The sequence below is a fragment of the Protomyctophum parallelum genome, assembly GCF_964188405.1.
Source record: "Protomyctophum parallelum genome assembly, chromosome: 23".
Lineage (NCBI taxonomy): Eukaryota > Metazoa > Chordata > Actinopteri > Myctophiformes > Myctophidae > Protomyctophum > Protomyctophum parallelum.
Genome location: NC_139715.1, coordinates 15574206 through 15590858, shown reverse-complemented (window position 1 = coordinate 15590858; position 16653 = coordinate 15574206). Strand labels below are relative to the sequence as shown.

General features: G+C 44.0%; 2 protein-coding genes across 2 annotated transcripts; both read left to right on the top strand.

The window, feature by feature from the left end:
* Nucleotides 1-769: 769 nt before the first annotated feature.
* On the top strand, nt 770-7207 carry LOC310853917 (gamma-crystallin M2-like; the record flags this gene model as incomplete). Its single annotated transcript, XM_083758389.1, has 5 exons — nt 770-778; nt 1296-1538; nt 2641-2913; nt 5087-5329; nt 6935-7207. The coding sequence occupies 5 exons, from the start codon at nt 770-772 to the stop codon at nt 7205-7207; spliced, it is 1041 nt and encodes a 346-aa protein (XP_083614515.1).
* Nucleotides 7208-10905: 3698 nt separating this feature from the next.
* LOC310853916 (gamma-crystallin M2-like) lies at nt 10906-12951 on the top strand (the record flags this gene model as incomplete). Its single annotated transcript, XM_083758388.1, has 3 exons — nt 10906-10914; nt 11478-11717; nt 12679-12951. 3 exons carry the CDS (start codon nt 10906-10908, stop codon nt 12949-12951), a joined length of 522 nt encoding a protein of 173 aa, XP_083614514.1.
* Nucleotides 12952-16653: the final 3702 nt, after the last annotated feature.

Sequence of the window (16653 nt, the reverse complement as noted above, 5' to 3'; positions counted from 1 at the left end):
TTGGATAAAAGCGCTACATAAATGCACCCTTTACCACACACACAAAGTTGTACTTAAGACATGCATGCACATGCACGCTGCAGCATGCACGTATAATGATACCATACAGCAAATTTGCCAATATGGGAACCCCTTGCTGCAATTTTTGCAAAACCTGAGTGTGATTTTCTTCAAGTGGCCTTGGTGAGAACGAAGCCTGCTTTACATTGAAATTGCATTCCAAAACAACATGCTTTATTCGTGTTCTTTAGTCTTCCCCAGTTTCCACACCCACCATTCTGAAGATTTTCATATTTTGCCCTGTTTAAAATATTTACTTGTTTGAACATGATGGAACTCTGCATAGGTAGACATACAGCTCTACATTCCAGTTTACATCTTTATTTTACCTCTTGTAGTCTACAGTCAAACTCTCATTTCAAGGGACTACAAAGTGTGTAAGTTGTGATGACCTGTGAAACATTCCACTCCCCAAACATGTACAGTATCCCTTACATTGTGGATTAGTGAATAAAATGTCTCCTGGTGGCCGACATACGGTATCAAAAGACAGGGGAGGGACAGTAATGTGCCAGGCTAGGCCATTTGCATTGATGAATCAGGGTTTTTATCTGTATGGACAGGATCAAGTCCTTGGCAGGGTGTCCAAAGCCTCAAATCCCTGCTCATTACAATAACAAAACATCTAATCCAACAACCTTTGATTGGAGGTTTATAAAAGAGGCTGCCATCGCTCTGTTGCAGATACCGCTTCAGTTATCTGTTCAGGATGAGTAAGGTAAGAAGGGAAATAACTTGTTTTGGAACTGTACATTATATAATTTAGTTTTTTTTTTGGGGGGGGGGGTGGGGGGGTGACTATTGAAGGCCATTGCATAGGGTTGGAGAGCAAAATATTTATTATATAAAGCATACTTAACTTCAAAGTTACCTTCATATCAAGATTAAAATGTCATTGCGGAAATCAGCTAGAGTCAAGTTGATTGCACTATATGCACCCTGTATTCATCTTGTATAACTAAATCAATGTTCCATTGCTAAAGCTTTTCCCACTGTGGAGCTTTAAATAGGATCTAAAAAGAGTCTAAACGAGAATGCACTCAATAAAAGGATGTATTTTTTGTTTGTTTACAAACGTCAGTTTGGAAATTGCATTCAGGACGGCTCGAGTCAGTGTTCCTTTATCCATTTGTAACTCGTTTTGGTTACACTTGTACTGTTGTACAACTCTCGAGTTCAGGAGGATTTTTACAGCGACAGACATTTGATCTCCTTAAATCTGTTCCCATATTCAGATCACTTTCTACGAGGAGAAGAACTTCCAGGGCCGCTCCTATGAGTGTGACCAGGACTGCCCGGACATGCACCCCCATTTCAGCCGCTGCAACTCCATCCGGGTGGAGAGCGGCTGCTGGGTGCTGTACGAGAGAACCAACTACACCGGCTACCAGTACGTCCTGACCAGGGGAGAGTACCCCGAGTACCAGCGCTGGATGGGCTACAATGACACTATCCGATCCTGCCGTACCTTCTCCTACGTGAGTATAGCGGGGCTGTGAGGAAATCCTTCAACACAAATTGGGCTCCATTTTCATCACCGCTAAACCCCTTATCCCTAAACTTCTTTGCCTTTTTTACTATTTTGCAACACATTTTTGAATAGTTAAAATGGCCAGTCTACGAGCTCACAACATGTCTGTCAATGTAGATTGGCTAGTTGAACTATTAAAAAATGTTTTTCAAAATAGTAAAAAAGGCAAAGAAGATAAGGGGTTTAGCGATGACGAAAATGGAGCCCTGTACAGTGTCAAAACATCAGTATTCATTTAACCCATTTAGACCTGAGGCCGAATCTAAAAAAAAAAAGGCTTTTCTGAAAAATATGTATTCATCACAGAGTGCATTGAGATAAAAAGGCATATATTTGCCATTTTGGATAATGGTTGCAAGTTGCAAGGAGTTGAGTCGCGAATCATAGGTGTGGACTGGTCTTTAAGCCTGGTTGAAGTTTCCACAGGGTCACCACCAAATGGACCTGGTCTGTATTTCTGAGGGTTCAATTTGGTTACATTGTTTATTGATTATTTGATTTGATTTTTGGTTCCATTATTTTCATTTTTGGTAATTTCTTTGCACTCTCAGAGTTACATTGACAACTTTGCGGTGTAGATTGGGATCCGAAAGATGAAAAACTACATCTAGTGAGATTCCGTGGCTTAATAAATAGAAAACTAACTAACTAATAAAAAAATCACTGCCACTGGCAAGTTACACAGTAGGCCTATAGGCTACTTAGAAAAGCCTAAGTTATGTGCCTCCTGTGGTGTCTTATACCACTGGTTCTCAAAGTGGGGTCCGGGGACCCCTAGGGGTACTTGAGGGAGTTCCAGGGGGTCCCTAGCTAGATTAGAGATAGGAACCAAATGGACCCTCATGGGTCTTCAACTCAGTGATTCTACAATATCCCTAAATGTGGGGTCCCAGAGATAGGAATGCCGTACAGATCTTCTCTTATGGGGGTCCTTGGCATATATTTTTCAAACGGGGGTTGGTGGCCTAAATGCGTCCTAAATTTCGGGGTCCTTGCCATGAAAGTCTGAGAACCACTATCTTATACTGTACACCTCTTGTCCAATGCAGACTAGCGGAGGGCCCTACCGCATGAGGATCTACGAGCGCACCGACTTCCAGGGACAGATGATGGAGTTCAGCGACGACTGCGACTCCGTGCAGGAGCGCTTCCACAGCCGCGACATCTTCTCCGTCAACGTCATGGAGGGCTACTGGACCATGTACGAGCACCCCAACTACCGCGGACGCCAGTACTTCATGAGGCCCGGCGAGTACCGCAAGTTCAACGACTGGGGCGCCACCTGCGCCACCACCGGCTCCTTCCGCCGCATCACAGACTTTTAGAGAAACAACCGTTCAACCTCGCAACTTAATAAAAACGACGACAACAAAAAAAGAACGATTCTCCCAAATGGTCCCTGTTTTCTGACTTTTATGTGTGTGAGCGTGTGTGTGTGTGTGTGTGTGTGTGTGTGTGTGTGTGCGTGTGCGTGTGCAACTGCGCACGCGTGTTCGTGAGATTGAGATGTGTGGTTGAATGGCCTTAAAGGACCACTTCACCACTTTTCAATCTTTCATCTTCATATAATTGGTCCTCACTAATGTTCATGATAAAATAATTATTTTCTACTCGGTCTGTGTCTCATAGGAGGGCTGTGGACAGTTCAGAATCCCGTCCACCACTGACATCATCATTAGGCAGACTTTTTTTTTAACAAGATTCTTTTGGAAGAATATTTAGATTTTTATTATCGTGGGAACGATGGCTTCAATTTTCGCATTGCAACTTTTCAGGAATAGAAAGCCTGCAGTTTCTATTAGCTTGGATTCCCATTCGATGATGTCACTGGTGGACGGGTTTCTGAACTGCCCACAGCCCTCCTATGAGATACAGACCGAGTAGAGAGAAATCGTGGTATTTTATCATTAGTGAGGACCAATTATATGAAGGTAGGTTGAAAAGTGGTGAAGTGGTAAGTATGTACACAGTGATGCTCAGAGCAACTTCTTTGGCAGCTGTGAGGGGAAACATTGCGCACATCAGTTGTGTTGCTCGCTACACTGCTGCTTTGATCACACTAGAATAGCCCCAATATGTTCCCTCAGTCTCTACGCTCATTCTGTAGTTCGGAGATGAGGTCACACCCACGGCAGCTCCCAGAAACGGCGCATGTTTCCACAAGGAATACTTCTTACCCTTTTCTGCACAATGAATCCAAAAAGTGAAGGGCTACTAGCGTGCTAAACTAATTTAAACTTAGGAATGGCCAAGAAATTCCAAGTTTAAACGGTTAAACGAGCGTTTAAATCGGTTGTTTAGCATGTTTTTCAAGGAAGTTGAAAAGCTTTAGCGTCTCCCCGGCGCCTCCCCTGGTCGAATATGTAATTACATTTTCCAACTGACTTCAGTTCACTCGACATGCACGCGCACACGCACGACTTCCTTGATAAACATGGAAGCGGCTGACTAAACAACCGATTTAAACGCTCGTTTAACCGTTTAAACTTGGATTTTCTTGGCCGCTCCTAAATTTGAATTAGTGTAAAACCTTTGTGGGAGGGAGGGAAGCGTTCCTTGTGGAAACATGCGCCGTTTCTGAACCGCAGTGGGAGGTGCCGTAGGTGTGACCTCCTCTCGGAGCTACAGAATGAGCGTAGTGCTGAGGGAACATACTGGGGCTAACTAGAATCTATCTCATAGACATATCACTATGGTAGGCCTTATATGACAGTGGTTCACTTTCAATAGTCAACAATCAACGTAGCACAAAATTTGCACAGTGGGCAGAGCCCTCAACCAGAAAGGTTCATAAACAAAGCTTTACTAGACAGGAGAGATTACCCCTTTGTCTGCACATATAGGACAACCTCTGATACTGACAACATGTTCAGAGCTGTGAGTTGAGCAAATGAAACATCATGTTCAATAAATACCGATTATGGCAGATTTGGATTTGGCAACCATTATTCACATTATTCATTATTCACACAATGAATATTATTAGTTACACAAGTTACGTTCTACCATCGATATTGCCTACTCTGACTGAGGTTTCATGACATTTGTGTGACAACTATTGTCCAAAAGAGAAGATACCGGTGACCACTGTGCTGACTCACCTACCTGCTTATTTGAATGACAACGGCTGGCATCACAACTTTGCAAAGCTCCAACGTATATAAGTATACTTCGTCCAGGTATAGTGACACCAAGGAAAGCAACACAGCAACAGCAACCATGGGCAAGGTACATGTTCACTTTGTACACTAACCGAGGGAAATGTTATATTTGCGAATACATTTCATGGCCCAGATGGATGTGTTTTAAAGCCAAACTAGTAAAAATGTAACTCACAGTTGACTAAACTTGTCTGACATCTGATGTATTCTGCCAAATACTGCTTCACCTGTATACTGTAGGCCCTATTCCTCAATCCTCATACAGGCCTCTGTGGGTGATGCTTAACCACTTCTTAAACCCTACTTTGCTGTATGTAAAATCCTCTGTCCTTAGATCATCTTCTACGAGGACAAGAACTTCAGCGGCCGTCACCATGAGAGCATGAGTGACTGCTCCGACCTGCACTCCTACTTCAACCGCTGCCACTCCATCAGGGTTGAGAGCGGCTGCTTCATGATCTACGACAAAGCCAACTACATGGGCCACCAGTACTTCATGAAGAGGGGCGAGTACCCCGACTATATGCGCATGATGGGCATGAACGACTGCGCTAGGTCCTGCCGCATGATCCCCATGGTAAGGAACGGTTGGGACCACACAGTACCTCGATCCACACGAGCTTGGATTTTATGAATGTTTCGTAACTGAGCGAGGGAATTGGCTTTGTGTGCGAAGTTCAAAAAGCTATTTTACCTCAATCCTGAAAGTCTGATTTCTTCCTAAGCCAAGTGTGGATTCCCCTTTGGAGTTGTAGATGCTTGGTTTCCCATATTTGAATCTGGGCGGTTACACATATCAACATTTGTGTTGAAAGACATGTGATGCAACATGAACAACTGGACGATACGTTGTTTTCGTTTGGGTTCTTGAGACATTGACTTTAGAGATGCAATGTTTTCATCTGACAACAGAATCAACAAGGAAATGCTGCAGAGAAACGAGGCTCCACAAAGCCCAGGGAGAACTAGAACAAAATGTGTATTGTATCCACAAAGTACACTGACTAGTAATAGAGAACAATTGTCAGTTGTTGAATTGCAGGTTTCTATAGAACAGTGGTTCACAAAACTGTGAAAAGTCCAGTGGTGCCTTGGGATTTTGTGACAACCACAGCACATTACTATTGCAATATATACGAAAAAGTTATAAATACCCTTTTACTATATCAGTCCCAATACAGGCAAATTCTGTATCCCCCAAAATATCTGAACAGGAACCCCTTTTGGTTTACTTTAGCCATTGAAAAATAGCAGATCTACAAGCTCATAGCGTGGCACTCTGTGGCACGCGGCCAAATACAGATCATTCCGGGCGTCCTTGACATGGAAAGGTTGAGAACCACTGACATAGAAGCCATTTTCTTTAATCAGCCTCAGGTCTAAATGGGTTAATTACTTTCAACCTGGTATCCCTGGTGTGCCAGGGGCATAACACATACCACACAGCAGAGAAACAGCAGCCACTGCATTTAATGTACAAGCTCTAGTTCATGCCGGGGGCCACATACGGCCCCCACCTTCACTTAATGCGGCCCGGGGCCGGGGACACATACGGCCCCCACCTCCAATTAATGTGGCCTGCAGGTATTGGAATAATGATATATTATTGATTTACAATTCCTGTTACAATTCAAAACATGCAAACTAATTACTTCAGTCCATATTATAGTAGCTTTTTTATGTCCAATGTATTTGTATTTAAGTTCATAAAGTTAACATAAGTAAACTAAATGCATTTGAAATAACGAAAAATAATTCACACCCGTGTGAAGTGAGGGGCGCTCTTCATCGTATATCATTACGTTAATTCTCCATTCATTGACAATGGGAATTTAAAGTTTGTGTAATAGTACGATGAACATCTACACTAATAGCGGAATATAGGATCTACAGTACAAGCTCAAAAAGCGTTGCAATGTGACACGTTTTGAGCTTGTAGATCAGCTATTTTTGCTACTTTTGTGTCATAGAAAGAATGACAAAGTAGGGCATTAATTACGGAAAAAAAGGGAGACAGTAGTGAGTGTGGAAATATATAGTGGCCCTCTGGTAGTCTTGTTAATAAACCAGACTTCGGTCTGGTTTATTAACCAGGCTAGCCCTCTGGATCACCAAAGTTGCCCACTCCTGCTCTATGGTTTATAACCTGCACGCTTTTGTCTTGGCTTGCCTCCGCCTGCAGCACCGGGGCAACTTCAACATGAGACTGTACGGCAACAACGACCTGAGCGGCCAGATGATGGAGCTGAACGACGACTGCCCCAACGTGATGGACCGCTTCCGCATGTCCGACTTCAACTCCTGCAACGTGATGGACGGCCACTGGATGATGTACGAGCAGCCCAACTACAGGGGCAGGAACTACTACATGAAGCCCGGCGAGTACCGCAGGTACAGCGACTGGGGTGGCATGAGCCCCCGGGTCGGTTCCATCCGACGCATCATGGACCTCTGAAGGGGAGGAGATCCTCATCAAGTGTCTCCTGTATGCCTTGTTTCACACGTTGAATAAAATGGTATCAGCCCCTCGTATATGTCGTTGTGCATCTTGCTTATTTTTGCAGTTCATACATTGTCTGCACGCGCGCTCGCACGCACGCACGCACACACACACACACACACACACACACACACACACACACACACACACACACACACACACACACACACACACACACACACGGTGCAGGGAGGGGAATCAATGCCATGAAAATCCACATTTTAACAAAAGGTTAATTTGAACACACACAAGGCCTGCACCTCTGCAGCATTATGATATTGATTTGTATTGATTGTGTTATAAGGACCTTTATCAAGACCTCTTCATAATGTGGACCTTCGTTATCCTACTAGTGATTATGGTGGTCAGATGTTTGTTACAGATGTATATCTATGACATGATTTGATTTCCTGATCAATATAGACTATTAGGTATACGTGGAAATGTCACAATCCCTTTAAGCCCAAACGTCTTCCTCACAAAGTGAACTAGTGTTTTACATGCTAGATGAACGTTGGAGAAGAGGTGTTGTACTCTAGTCAGCCTCCAACTTCATCAGCAGTGGTAGTGGTGAAGCATCAATCAGGTTCAGCCTAGCTGTAAACTCGGATGTTATGTACATACAAGTGACATCACTTACTGCAAATCCCATATATGTCAATGGGATTTGCCAGCAGATGTCACTGTTTCACTCTGTTGCCTGTTTTCATTGTAGCTCAAAAGGCCCAAAAAACCCCAAAGAAAACTTCAGACCACAGAAAATCCACTGAATGTTCAAAGTTCAGGTTTTTTGGGTGTAATTGAGGTCATAAAACCTAAAAGAAAAAAGAAAAAGAAAAAGAAATGAAAATGAATGTCATAAAACCTTTAACACCCACACCACCAGAGACATTATTTTCCAGTCCAAACAGGACGGTGGGTTTGGCGTGCCGAACGTGGAGTGGATATAACGCCACAAGGCTGGCTCACTTGATAAACATGTTAAACGGTGATGACACGACTGTCAGGGAACTTGCTAGATCTTCTCTGTTTCTAGATATGAAACGGCGCAAAGTGCCACTGGTAGCAGAGGGCGAGCCAAGTTACTTGGGGTTCAGAAGAAAGCTCAACCTTAAAATGGACTCACATGCTACTGGGTTTGGGGTGTCGTCAGATTGGCCTGACCTCAATGACCTCTGTGTGAGAACTGGAGTATATATGTGCTGGGTTTCGACCTGACTCTGAATCTGTAGCAGTTTCTGAGGACATTATTACCAACTGTTTGATCTCAGTAAGGGGTACTGTAATTGATACAGAACACCATTATCACCATCATCATATCATTAAAACCACCAAAACCATCTCCAACCAACACCTTCTTGATCTGTGTAAACAAGAAAACATGGATACCATGCTTATGAGAAGGCGGTGGAAATGGATTGGGCACGTAATACGTAGAGAACAAGACAACATCACCAAAACTGCACTTCACTGGACACCAGAGGGCAAACGCAAAAGAGGCCGACCCAAGAACACCTGGCGTAGGACAGTGGAGGGAGAGTTGAAGACCCTGCATCACACCTGGGGATCTATAAAGACGCTGGCCCAGGACAGACTGAAGTGGAGATCCTTTGTTGCTGCCCTACATGCCAGCCGGCATAAAGGGCAGTAAGTAAGTAAAGTATACAGTAGTACCATTATCACCAGTCAATGCACAGCAAAAACAACAACAACACTGGACTGGTTTAAAACTACAGGGGAAGCTAGCTTGCCTTCCCGATGCAGACCACACCGTATCTCATACAATATTCAAGAATTATGCAGGATATATTGTCACCTTTACAGTCAAAGCCAGATTACAGGTCCTTCCAACCAGACTCAATATCTCTCTGTGGTAACACATTTCCTCCTCATTGTCTGCACCATGACCACACTCCAGTTACAGAAACACTGTCACATTAATGGCTGCTATAAGGGAATATACATTGCTAGGCACGACAGAATTGTTGACCTATTAGCTAAGGACATGAGTTCATATGTTTTATCATCTGCCAAAATGTATAAGAACTGACGTGTTTCAACTGCCATATTACTTTATTTGTTTATTTGGACAGGACATATTAATGGACGTAAATATAGCACAGTTGCTAATTTTCATCCGCAGTCCTCACAAGAAACACAAAACGGAAAACAGACAGGCAAACAGTGGAATACATTTACATAACATTACATAGGGAACACAGCATAAAAAAAAAGAAATACACCTAAAATAATCATAAATGGTTGCAGCTTTGGTTTTCAAGCAACCATTTTTTCAGATTAAATGTAAAAGATGGAAATGTAGCACAATCCTTTATACGCAGAGTAAGGCCATTCCATGCTACACAACCCTGTACTGAGAGGACATTTTGGCCGAATGTTGTTTGCCGGTGCAGCACTTCGCAGTCTCCTCGAGTGGGAGGGGGCGGGCACAGACCATGTAGGGTCTTGTATATGACTCCAACCTGTTTGGACATTTTAAAGTTATCAAAGCAAAAACAATTTAGCTTTGTTCATGCACAATAATGAAAATTATGCCTTTTCAGATGTCACAGCTAATACACCAGATATTGTTGTTGTTGATGAGGACAGTAGAGAAGTGACCATTTTTGAAGTGGCATGTACATTTGACCACAGTCTGGAAGAGGCATTCCTTTCCAGGGTGCTTAAGTACCAGCGTCTTAAGGATGCTATTATATAGCTTGGCTACAAATGTAAACTACTTGTGTTTATATTTGGAAGCCTCAGTAATGTCCATAAATCAGTCGTGAGGGGCCTGCAGATTGCAGGCATGCCGGCAAAATTCTGTTCAGTGTCTGTAATAATTGGCAGTCGCCATATATGGAGAAGGCGATGCTGTCTGTACCCGTGATCTGTATCCTGAAGCAGTTTTCCAAGTTTGCGCATCCACTATTGTTTGTGTTAAAGAATTTCTTGTTAAATGTGAATGCAAATAAAGATGTTGTGTGTGTGTGTGTGTGTGTGTGTGTGTGTGTGTGTGTGTGTGTGTGTGTGTGTGTGTGTGTGTGTGTGTGTGTGTGTGTGTGTGTGTGTATTGACCTGTACACTTTCGTTTAACTGTACCCATTCTACAAGCTGTTAATAAAATCTTCAATCTTCATTCTTCAATGCGTCTTCTATAACAAATGAAAAACTTCTGGAGTCTGTACCAACAACTCTTAGTACGTAACAACTCAAAACAAGGAATATTTACTTTATACTTTACCCACCGAGTTTCAGTGGTATAAATGCTCAATTGCTCAACGTGAGGAACATATAAAAGTGCATAAAGGAATATGGGTTCAAGCCAGGGAATGCTTTTTGTTTGTTATTGCAAACAACACGCACATTGCTGCCATGTTGTTTTGCTGATGCTGCATATGTAAGCGTTGACCACCTGGGTCAGTATGGTGTTTTGATCACTCGTGATGAACAAAAACAGTGACACATCACACCGTGAAGCATAGCTGCTTGGTGTCCCTATCTGTTGATAGAACCCATTTGAATGACAATAGGCTACTTTATGCTGCGCAATCACATCACACAGCAGCTTTTTATATAAAAGAGAGAGACATGGAGAGCATGCATCCAGTATCCATCCAGCATCACCTGGGAAGCGACAACTGTCTGTAACAATGGGGAAGGTATGTTTGATAGCCATCGTTAAATGCTGTAAATCAGTGGTTTTAAACTTTTTTCATATTAAGGTCCATTATTTATTATTCGGCATTTGAGCCACGGATCACCATTTGACGAGATTTAGCCTCTGTCCACAATTCCATGCTGTATTTATGTGGTACCATATAGGAGAGATAACACTTAACAGGCACACGTTTTTCATTAAAATTCTTCTACATTCTAGACATCCTGTAAATTAAGTAATGCTGATGTTTAACAATAATTTTACTCTTGAGTGTAAAATGTATACCAAGGGTCCATTAATGGTTATGCTCTCAAGAGTTAAATATATCTACATATAAGGGTTCATTTGGTTACCAACTCTCCATCATTTAGCGGGGGGACCACCTGGAACCCCCTCAAGGATCACTGGTGGTCCCCGGACTACTGGTTGAGAACCACTTATGTATATAACAGTAGTTATATTAAACAATCAATACACTATAACAATCTCTCGAATGAAACCGAAATGATATTCAAACCACATAGCAATGTGTAACCAAGGTTGACGCAAATTATCCTTTCACAGATAATCTTCTACGAGGACAGAAATTTCCTTGGCGGACAGCATGAGTGCATGAGTGACTGTGCCGAACTGCTCACCTTCTTCAACCGCTGCAACTCCATCAGGGTTGAGAGTGGCTGCTTCATGGTATATGAGAGGCAGAACTACCAAGGCAGCCAGTGCTTCCTCAGGAGAGGCGAATACCCCGACAACCATCATGCCGGCGTTGAGGGTTCTATCCGATCCTGCCGTACGATACCAGTGGTAAGTCTTTGAGGCGGCCTCTCAACATTTAATTGAAGTGCATTCAATACGCTCTCTATGCACAACATATGCCATTTTGCTAAGAACTTGGGTCCCTTCCCTGCTTCCTTCTCACAGGTGTTACCGATGATACTAATTAAGGCTCTGTTCTATTCTGTTCAAACAGAGTTGAGGATTCCATTTGGTTCCATTTGTGCTCTCAGTGTGATGGGGTCGTTGAAATTAAAAAGAGAACTACTGTACACTAAATGGAACAGAGTGGTAACACGGTAAAGTAGGGAAGGGGCCCCAAAGTAGGAAGTATTATTCTGTATGCCATATGCATAGAGCCCATTGACAATATTTATGGTCTACTGTCAAAGTGTGAATGCTTGTTTATGCGGAAGCGGGGATTGAACCCGGGGCTCCCACTCGCCATACCAACGCGCAACCTACCGTGCCAATAGGGCTGAGCCCGATTGGCAGGGCTCTTGCGGGCTGGGTCTTGGCTGGGGGCTACACTTGCACATTGGTAAATGTAACACCTATATTATGCAGCTCTGCTCACGGAGTACTTTACAGTGTACCAATTATCATTTCTAACCTTTAGAACAGTGGTTTTCAACCCTTTTCACATCAAGGTCCATTATCTATTCGGCATTTGAGCCACGGGCCACCATTTGATGAGATTTAGCCTCTCAGACCCAAAACTAAAGAATATTTTGTTATCATTGGATAAGATTTTGTCCACAATTCCTTGCTGTATTGATGTTGGACGGTATACCATTAGGAGTTATAACAGGCAAATGGTGATTAAGTAATGCAGATGTTTAAAATTATTTAACTTAATTGAGAGCATGAAAAATGAACATTTTGGAGTTAGGTGGTTTCCTTCGTCCAGACAATATATTCTTTTCTACTGTCTAGCTTCTATCCTTTTCGGAGTCACATGTAGTGAGTTTGACATCTTCTCCTCCTGCAGCACCATGGCTCCTACAAGATGAGGCTGTACGAGCGCCCAGACCTGAGCGGCCAGATGCAAGAGGTGAGCGACGACAGCCCCAACGTGCAGGAGCGCTTCCGCATGTCCGACATCAACTCCTGCAGCGTGGTGGACGGCCACTGGCTGATGTACGAGCAGCCCAACTACAGGGGCAAACACTACTACCTGAGGCCCGGCGAGTACCGCCGGTTCAGTGACTGGGGAGCCGTGAGCCCAAGGGTCGGCTCCGTACGGAGAATCACCGACAACTAGAAGTCTTCATATACCTCCTTCCTCTGTCCATTATGAATAAACATGCTTGTTTTAAACTGCGTTTTTTGTTTCTGCGTCAAGTGATCACTACAGGGGCAGGATGTACTACATGAGGCCCGGTGACTGGGGTGGCATGAGCCCCCGGGTCGGTTCCATCCGACGCATCATGGACCTCTGAAGGGGAGGAGATCCCGAGTGTCTCCTGGCTGTATGCCTTGTTTCACACGTTGAATAAAATGGTATCAGCCCCTCGAATATGTCGTTGTGCATCTTGCTTATTTTGCAGTTCATACATTGTCTATGCACGCACGCACGCACGCACACGCACACGCACACGCACACGCACACGCGCACACACACACACACACACACACACACACACACACACACACACACACACACACACACTTTCAGAATATTGTATACTTACCTAGGATACCCATTGAGGCGCAATGGTGCTTTACATTTTAGGCTAATTAGGCTAATTTCTCAAACATGTTCATGTTGAGGAGGCCCCCAAATTCGTAATGTAGGCTATTAGAAGGATGTGCAGTCCAATGCAAGCCAGGAACCCTCAGTCATAAGAGAATCATGTTCATGTTCATGTTCATGTTAATTTATTTGTTTGTCTCTGAGGGGCAATATGGTATACAGCAAAGCATCATAACAGGCAGACAACATGAATCACATAAAATACAGTAAAGGCACATGGTACACATGAAAACAATAAAACAGGATGGCAGTTCATGGTATTAGTGTGGCATTGGAATTTATAACACATTGCAAGAACAGTTGTATATTAATACATACAAGAAGCGACAAAGTTACCTCCTCCTCATATCAGCATTTAAGGCCTGGATAGATACAGGAAGGCCAATTTATATCTATTACTAGTGGCCCCTGAGACCTTTATGCGGAGGCCAGAAGGATAACTTATATCTGTTACTAGTGGCCCCTGGGACCTTTAGGCGGAAGCCAGAAGGATAACTTATATCTGTTACTAGTGGCCCCTGGGACCTTTAGGCGGAGGCCAGAAGGATAACTTGTATCTGTTACTAGTAGCCCCTGGGACCTTTATGCGGAAGCCAGAAGGATAACTTATATCTGTTACTAGTGCCCCCTGGGACCTTTAGGTGGAGGCCAGAAGGATAACTTATATCTGTTACTAGTGGCCCCGGGGACCTTTAGGCGGAGGCCAGAAGGATAACTTATATCTGTTACTAGTGGCCCCTGGGACCTTTAGGCGGAGGCCAGAAGGATAACTTATATCTGTTACTAGAGGCCCCTGGGACCTTTAGGCGGAGGCCAGAAGGATAACTTATATCTGTTACTAGTGGCCCCTGGGACCTTTAGGCGGAGGCCAGAAGGATAACTTATATCTGTTACTAGTGGCCCCTGGGACCTTTAGGCGGAGGCCAGAAGGATAACTTATATCTGTTACTAGAGGCCCCTGGGACCTTTAGGCGGAGGCCAGAAGGATAACTTATATCTGTTACTAGAGGCCCCTGGGACCTTTAGGTGGAGGCCAGAAGGATAACTTATATCTGTTACTAGAGGCCCCTGGGACCTTTAGGCGGAGGCCAGAAGGATAACTTATATCTGTTACTAGTGGCCCCGGGGACCTTTAGGTGGAGGCCAGAAGGATAACTTATATCTGTTACTAGTGGCCCCTGGGACCTTTAGGCGGAGGCCAGAAGGATAACTTATATCTGTTACTAGTGGCCCCGGGGACCTTTAGGTGGAGGCCAGAAGGATAACTTATATCTGTTACTAGAGGCCCCTGGGACCTTTAGGCGGAGGCCAGAAGGATAACTTATATCTGTTACTAGTGGCCCCTGGGACCTTTAGGTGGAGGCCAGAAGGATAACTTATATCTGTTACTAGTGGCCCCTGGGACCTTTAGGCGGAGGCCAGAAGGATAACTTATATCTGTTACTAGTGGCCCCTGGGACCTTTAGGCGGAGGCCAGAAGGATAACTTATATCTGTTACTAGAGGCCCCTGGGACCTTTAGGCGGAGGCCAGAAGGATAACTTATATCTGTTACTAGTGGCCCCTGGGACCTTTAGGCGGAGGCCAGAAGGATAACTTATATCTGTTACTAGTGGCCCCTGGGACCTTTAGGCGGAGGCCAGAAGGATAACTTATATCTGTTACTAGTGGCCCCTGGGACCTTTATGGCGGAGGCCAGAAGGGAGCAGCCTGTATTCAGAGCTGAGGGGATGAGAGTTGTCCATACAAATGGACTTGGCTTTCTTAAGCACCTCTCAGTTCTCACAATCCTACTGAGGTGGTTTTTGTCCTTTTGGTTCCATACCAAATTATGGAGAAGGAGATAACTGACTCAAGGAAAGCACTGTAGAACAGTTTCATTGAAGATTTATCAACCTGAAATTTGGCAAGCTTCCTCAAGCAAAAGAGGCGTTATTGACCTTTCTTACACAGCATTTGACAGTTCACATCAAATTTCAGCTTGCTGTCAAATGTAGTGCCCAAATATTTGTAAGTGGTGCCCAGGTCAACTTGCTCACCATGGACAACACTGGGGGGGGATCTCCTGAAGTCAACACACATCTCCTTGGTTTTTGCGACATTCAATTGGAGGAAGGCATCCCCACACCAGGAGAGAAAATCCTCAACAACTTGGCCATGACTAACTTCATCATCATCAAGCAGGATGACTATGATGGAGTCGTCAGCATACTTAACTAGAAAAAGTGCCCCTCGGGGCACAGGTCTCCACCAGGGCAGGTCAGGTTGTGGCCTCCTGGTGGCACTATAATAGGCCAATGTGAAAAGGGTGACATTTCTTCTTACGCCTTGGATGGCAATTGGATGATTTGAGGCATTTTGTTCCGAAAATGCTTGTTTTGCAAAAAATCCACCTGTTGGTGGCGCTATAACAGGCCAATGTGAAAAGGGTGGGATATATTCCTCAGCCTAGTAGGAAAGTCAGTGAAAGATTTCACGTAAATTGCACGCTCCGTTCATGATTTGAGGCTTTCTGTTCAAAACGGGCCAATCCTGCAAACTTTGAAAGCCAATGTTAGCCAATTACGATGGAATCTGAAATATCGGACAGATCCGTCTTGAACACATGACTATAGAGATAGTGTGTAACGATTTGCGGGATTTTTGGACAGAATCTGGAGGAGTACGTTTTTCAAAAGTCGGCCTCCTGGTGGCGCTATAACAGGTCGTTCTGGAAATTTTGGAGCAGAGGTTCATCGTTGGCATCCAGGGAGTGTGTGTGTGCAAAATGTGGCATCGACCAGGTAAACGGTGCCGGAGATTAGCTGTTAAAGGTATATTCAGTGATTTCAATCAAAAAACCTTAGGTTTCGTTTTTGGCTGTGGGACCCAGCCTTTCGTCCAATCAGGATAGAGAGTAAAAAACGAAACCTAAGGTTTTTTGACCCCCAGGGGTTAACTGGGGACAGGGAGGAACTCCTTATATGGCCAGCACACTCTATAGTAGGGAGGATTATCACAACAAAACCAAAAAATAAGTGATATTTGAATTAAGTGAAATCACTGAATATACCTTTAACAGATGGACAGACAGACAGACGGACGGACGGACAGACACAAACACACACACACACACACACACACACACACACACACACACGGACGGAGTGCAAAACTCTCTCCCCATGCCTTTGGCCTGGTGGAAACAATTACACACATATTAATATTGTGC